The following is a 6,837-nucleotide window of genomic DNA, read 5'->3' as shown; positions in this document are numbered from 1 at the left end:
CTCAGAGTGCTGGGATTAAAGGCATGAGCTACCGCCACCTGGCTAGACTTTTTTATTTATTTATTTTTGAGACAGGTTCTTATAATTTAACAGGTTAAATTATAACCTGTTTTTATGTTCAGGCTATCTGTGTATTATTTCCCCTGCAGTTGCACATAAAGTGTTTTTACATTAAAAAGGGACAAATACTATGGAATTGTATTACATGAAATATATAGAATATACAAATTCATAGAGACAGTAAGATTAGACGTTATCTCAAGATGGAGAAGAAAGGAATATAGAGCAATGATTTCTTTAGTACAGAATCTCTGTTTTGTGCAATGGAAAAGCCCCACAAATGGACAGTAGTATCAGGACATAATATCATGAATGTAATAAATCAATGCAATTAATATAATTAATGAATATCATAAATATAATTGTTGAATGAATATTGTGAATGTAATCAATGAATACCACAAATGTAATTAATATCATGAGTGTAATTAATGAATATCATGAGTGTAATTAAAAAAAATAATTCTTATACTGACTGCAGCAGAAGGTGAACTTGAACTCCTGATCACCCTACCTCTACTTCCATCCACATTTTATTTTTAGCCTGTTTTAAGCTAGGGTTATGTGCATGTTATGCAAGTACTCTACCTATTGAACTACATCGACAGTCATCAAATACATTCTTGGACAAACTTTCAAATGCGTGTGTGTGTGTGTGTGTGTGTGTGTGTGTGTGTGTGTGTGTGTAAATCTCTACGCTTAAATGTTGGAGGGGAATAAAGGATGTCATGGAAGCAACAAAATACTTTCTGATTGTAAGGAAATCAGCCCCCAGTGGGAAAAGACGAATAGATCCCTCCTGTATGAGACTGAGGAATTGAGACTCCATGAAAAACATATAAAGTGTTAGCCCGGTGTAGATAATGGGAGATTGATTTGAAGCTGGGGGTTTGGGGAAGAACTCAAGATGATGATTTTTCATCTGGGCCAAGGTAATTGGGTACCATTCTAAGATGCACAGATGAGGGGAAAGGAAACACAAGGTCAAAGGAACCGTAAGAACAAGATGGAGAGTGTTATTAAAGGGCCGGGTACCCATTCAGCATTCCCAAATAATACTAGATAACTTTTATTGAGTGACTATTGTGAATTCTCACTACTTTCCATGGATCATTTGGCTGAAGTCCGAAAGGAAATACCAGCAGTAAGCTCACTGTACAGATGAAGAAACTGAGTCACAGATCACAAAGATGCTCACTCAAGATCCTACAGCTAGAACATGAAGGATTGGAGTCTGCACCCACAACCACTATAGGCTAACGTACACAGGGAAGGCAGGAAGAGCAGAGGGCCTCCTTTGCATCCTGAAGGGTTGACTCTCATAGATAGCTTATCAAAGAAGGAAGAGGAATTTTCTTGTCTGAACTTGGGAGGGGGACATTTCTCAATTATTAATGGTAATTTGGGATAAGTGTGTGTTTAGTGTTGGACTGCTCAGTGGGATAGCCACAGCCACATGTGGGCATGGGCGTTAGAAATATGGCTAGCCCCGAAGTGATTTCTGCTGTGCGTATAAGATGTACACCAGGTTTTAAAGATTTAGTGGCAGAGGAATAGAGACCCATTCATCATATCCCTTGATGCACACTGAAATGTGAGCTTAGATATGTTGGTTGAAATACAATATTTAAGAAATTATTCTTGCATTTTTACTTTTATTAATGGAGAAACTAACCAATTATATTTTATCCATGTTGCCTACATTTTATTCCTTGGGACAGTTTGACCTTGAGTGATCTTGAACTTGTGGTAGGTATTTTACTGATCACCTCTGATGAAGGGCTTCCTAGCCACATTGGTTTTTTTTTTTTTTTTTTTTAACTATACACCTTCCTTGCTTTCTGGTCATTTGCAAGAAAAATTTTAGAAAGGCTTCCCCTTTACAGGGGTTGGAGAAGCCCAAGAGTTTCCTCCTTCAGCTGTCCCCAACCACAAACAAATGCTCAATATGCTCTGCTCTGTGGATGAGGAATTCACTTTACAAGGGCAGAGGGGGAGAATGTAACAACAATTTCCAGCCCCAAAGGGTGTGAGAAGTAAAAGCGCTTTCAGAGGATCCCACAAGAATGGCACAGGTGGGCACAGTGGGTCCTGGCTCATCGTCAGAGAGCCCAAGGAGTCGAAAGGAAACTCTAGCTACAACCCTGCCATGCCACAAAACCAGAGTTACAATGCAAAGTAAGTTAGCTCCCCACCTATCTGTCACCATCTCATTTTAAAAAACGTGTGAAAATACGTAATCCCGAGGAGGCTTCGATGAGGTATAAATACTGGCAGAAGAGGAGGCAACAGGGTATAGCTTCCATTGGCCGATCAGCTACTAGAGAAGACACATCACCGAGTCCTTTGGACCCATTGGCTTAATCCAGGTGCTCCGGACTCCTACTGCGTTGGCCTAGCTCTGAGACAATGAATGCGATGCGCTGCATCTTGGCTTTGTTGCTCTGCCTCACGCAGGCTATTTCTGGCTGTTACTGCCAGGGCACACTCATTAAAGAAATAGAAAATCTGAAGAAACATTTTGTGAGTATGACCTTTTAATAACGCTTGTAGTTGAAAATGACGAACGTTGACTTGCTGCTCTCAACACTAGACTGCCGTCTGGTCCACAGTCATTGTGAGAAGATGGGGTGCTATGTTGCTCTTTGCTAGCGAGGTGTTTATTGACCTAATAATCTTGATACTGATTTAACTCTCTGTTCAATTTGGTATAGAGACTGACAGGGCATTTACAGATCTCCCCCAAGTTGGGCATAGTATGAGTATAAGGTACAAACATATGCATCATTTTGTGATTTTTTTATATCGTTTAGTCATGATAAGAAGCATTCTTACCTTCATGGTTGGCTATTCATTTCTCATTCTTCAGACTACTATGAAAGTGATAGTGAGAGATGAATATTGCCATTAAAAAACACCCATAGAAACAACTTAGGACTTAAAAGAAACAGAAGGCGAAGTTCTGTAAGTTTCTGCTTACGAATTTCTCCCTGCATGTGTTTTCTCTAGTGAGAGATTTTGAAATTCTACTACAAGTGAATTATCGCTGAAGCTAGCCACTTACTGAGGTCTGAGAGGAGTTATGTTTCTTAGAGTTCTACATTTTTTTCTTTTGTGAATTTCCTTTTGAATTAACTAAGGTTAATGAAAATAATTTTTTTTATTCTTAAAATTTTATAATTTCTCCTGAACGTATGCTATTATACACATAGCTATTATAATAATGTCCAAGCATGCACAGGCAGTTTTATCCTCACAATGCAAACCAAGCTGTCTCACACATGTGTTTGGAGCTCTCTTTTAAAGCAGCCATTAAGACCTAAGCTAGCAGACAGCTGTAACAGAAGCCTGTACCATAAGGGGGCAGTGTGCACAGTGGGATTGATTTGATGGCTTTTTTTCTTTCTCCCTCTCTTAAATTGAGAGTAACTTTCTTTAGCTCACTGCAGCTACTTGGGGTCCTTGAAATCTCATCAGCTTTTTTGAGTTTATTCGTAGCCTTGCAATTCAAGATTAGGCTAGTAAATACTAAAGCTAAAAGAATGTAATAGTCTTTGACTAAATCGAATGTGGAATCTTTTGGCAATGCTTGTTAGAAGTAAATGGAAGGATTGAGAAGGAAATCAGTGACTATTGTCAGCCCTGAATTCGATGAACTCCATAGATATTTTTAGGGTGGTTGGTGAACTAATTACAAATTCATCTTTTCTTTTTCCACAGAACTCAAGTAGCTCAGATGTCGGGGATGGAGGGGAACTCTTCTCTGATATCTTGAGGAACTGGCAAAAGGTAAGCTAAATGGTCCTTTTTGCCTATTTTTTCCCCCTGTTTCTAATGGACCAGTTCTCATCATCTACTGTTTGTGCTCTTGTTTCCCAAGGATGGTGATACAAAAATCATTGAGAGCCAGATTGTCTCCTTCTACTTCAAACTCTTCGATGCCTTGAAGGACAACCAGGCCATCCAGGAGAGCATAGGCACCATTGAGCAAGACCTGTTAGTCCACTTCTTCAACAGCAGTGAGGAGAAACGGGATGACTTCATGAAGCTCATGAAGATTCCGGTGAGGCAACTTTGCAAAATATCGTATCAATGTATTTTTGCACTGTGTTGAATTATCTGATGGTAGAAATCGGCTACTGATGAAGCTGGGAGAGGAGCCCTTGTCTGAGATGTTTCCTCATCATGGGCATGCTGGGAGGGACTTTATCCGCTTTGGAAAAACACAGACATTCAAACCGTTGCCCACACGATGGGTAAATGCTGAGGAGGAAGCAGCCAAGGGAGCCGTGAGCAGGGCTCTTGTGGTCCCCCCTGGGTGTGTGATGGAAACTCTCGCTTAGGATGGGAGGTTGTGTGTTAGTGGAAAGAGCAGTGGGAGGGAGTGAGAAGACTTCGTGTGCTCCTCCTCCCAGCCAGGCCACAAGGAACTGTGACTTCAGATGACTCACATGCCTGGCGGGGCTGTCATTGCCTCATCTCGATAGGAACCAGCTGGGATCACTACATAAGTTTAATCTCTCTTGCCAAAAACAAAACCAAACCAAACCTGCACAGTGTTGTAGGTAGAAAATGAGAGTGAGAGCAGAGAAGTAGCAGAGTCTCGGAGGAGACACCTCGATGTCTTACCCTAGTCTCTGCTTAGCCTCTCATGCTATGCAGTCCAATTTGTTTTGAGGAGAAGTAAACATCCTGGGAAGGATTGCTTTGTATAACTTATGAAAGGCTCGTTCAATTAACTTTCCGATATGGGGGTAGTCCAGCTCTTCCATGCTTTATATCATGAATCCGTCCTAAGTTTAAATCACAGCTTCCAGAATCTGAAAGATAACTGGAAAGCATAAAGACAAATCTCATTTTTAAAAATTTTGCCTAGAATGCAAAGATATTCTAAACTCTTAGGCTTTGATGGTAAATGGGCTCAAATGAAAGAAAGGGACAGGTATCTTCTGTGTTTTGTGGCCTTATTATTTGTACCCAACTTTCAGTCTACCTGAGCCTGCCTCTAACCTGACTCATGCTCTGTAGCAGGGGCTGGAAGATGGTAGCACATCCTAGTCCATGAGCTAGAGATGGATAAAGTACTTGTTCCTAATTCACTTCCACTTTGGGCTTACTGTTCGGCTCTGGCTAAGTCTCTGGGATTCTTGGCAATGTTTTGAAAACTGGAAAATAGATTTGTCTTCCCAACATACAGCTGGTAGAGACTTGTTACTCCTAAGGCCTGGGTTCCGTCTTTCTGGAAGTTCTGGGGTTTGTGCTCCTATGGGTGATCTTGAGCAAGCTCTTAACTCTTGTCCTGTTTTGTTGCATTGTCAACACGTTTTAAGAACACATACACACACAGACACACACACACACAGACACACACACACTTTCTTTAGTAACTAGTCTTATGCCCTATAAGCCTCTGAACCCTTCTTGGAAATGTAGCAAGGAAGTCAGAGTATTTCCAACATTAGACAAAACAAGCCAGGTAACAGTAAATGGTCTTCATTTTATTAAGCATTAAGTTGCCCAAGTGGCCCTCCTGCTTTGAATGGAGAAGTTGTTTAAGTAGTTAAACTAATGGAATAGAAGGCAGAGAAGAGGAAATATTGTTGCACCTCCAAATTTCAAGTGTTGTCAGCAAATTGATTATTACTAATCTGAGCATGATTCATTTTTAATTCCATTCTAGACATGATGACATTGATCTGATTTGGGAGAAATTTAAAATGACATTTTTCATTTATTTTGGACTTGAGTTTATTTTTTTCCTTAATACTCAACTTGTGTTGGTAGCTCTCAAACTTTGGCTGGTATCAATATCTCTTGAGGGAATTTAGCTCCCAAAGAGCTAGGCCTTCTCCTTCCTGTACCTGGATCTCTGGGCTCCTTGGCAGATCTTCAAAGCATTCTGCCATACCAAGGGAAGCCTTGGCCCACAGGAATTTTTTTCGTATGACTAAAAAGGACTAATCAAAGCATAGGGTGGTAGACTTTGTAGATGAAGAGATCACTCAGGAGGCTCTTCACAAGAAACCAAGTTCCAGGAGTTTAAGTGTCTGGTTCAAGGCTAGGGTTACTGAAAACTCATTCCTACCCCCAGCTCCCATTCCACCCAGGAACCTTTTTAGTATTCCATTTTGAGATTTCTGTAGCAGTTAAGTTTAAGTTATATATGTGGTATATCCCATCCCATTCCTTCTTGTACAACATGGACATTGAACGATCCTTATAGTCTTAACTGCTAACCAAGTGACCATAACAAAGAGACTACAACAAATGAAAGGAATGTGTTGCTGTATAGAATTACTTTCTTAAAAGGAATATTTCCATTTTCACTGATCACGATGTTAAAAGAAGACTATTCCAGCAGCTTGCATGATTGGAGTTAATTTCATTTTGTCCCCCCAACAGGTAGATGACCCGCAGGTCCAGCGCAAAGCTGTCAATGAACTCCTTGGAGTGATGTACCGCCTGTCGCCAAAAAATAGCCTCAGGAAGCGAAAAAGGAGTCGGTGCTGTTTCGGGGGTGGAGCTCGTCCAAATAAGAATAACGCTGCCAGCAGCACTATTTGAATTTTAAATTTAAATCTATTTATTAATATTTAACAATTATTTATATGGAAAGTATATTTTTAAACTCATCAACCAAAGAAGTATTTATAATAGGAACTTTTATGTGATGAAAATGACTTTCTATTAATATATATGTTATTTATAATTTCTGTATCCTCAACTGTTTCACTTGACCATTTCCCTCTTTCTGACCAATGAACCAAGACGGTGTGA

At 40.1% G+C, this 6,837-nt stretch overlaps 1 protein-coding gene across 1 annotated transcript; it reads left to right on the top strand.

The window, feature by feature from the left end:
• Window positions 1–2,469: 2,469 nt before the first annotated feature.
• Ifng (interferon gamma) lies at window positions 2,470–6,624 on the top strand. Its single transcript, XM_059245260.1, has 4 exons — window positions 2,470–2,583; window positions 3,781–3,849; window positions 3,941–4,123; window positions 6,463–6,624. Exons 1-4 carry the CDS (start codon window positions 2,470–2,472, stop codon window positions 6,622–6,624), a joined length of 528 nt encoding a protein of 175 aa, XP_059101243.1.
• The last annotated feature ends 213 nt before the right edge of the window (window positions 6,625–6,837 follow it).

Source organism: Peromyscus eremicus, chromosome 18, assembly GCF_949786415.1.
Source record: "Peromyscus eremicus chromosome 18, PerEre_H2_v1, whole genome shotgun sequence".
Taxonomy (NCBI): Eukaryota; Metazoa; Chordata; class Mammalia; order Rodentia; family Cricetidae; genus Peromyscus; species Peromyscus eremicus.
The sequence above is the reverse complement of the archived record's forward strand: the minus strand, read 5'-3'. Positions and strand labels throughout refer to the sequence as shown.

Bases quoted from the DNA above. Each gene is read 5' to 3' on its own strand.
- Ifng (XM_059245260.1), top strand. From the start codon at position 2,470: ATGAATGCGATGCGCTGCATCTTGGCTTTGTTGCTCTGCCTCACGCAG. The intron at 3,850-3,940 runs GTAAGCTAAATG...TTGTTTCCCAAG, and splicing joins TCTTGAGGAACTGGCAAAAG to GATGGTGATACAAAAATCAT. The intron at 4,124-6,462 runs GTGAGGCAACTT...TCCCCCCAACAG, and splicing joins TGAAGCTCATGAAGATTCCG to GTAGATGACCCGCAGGTCCA.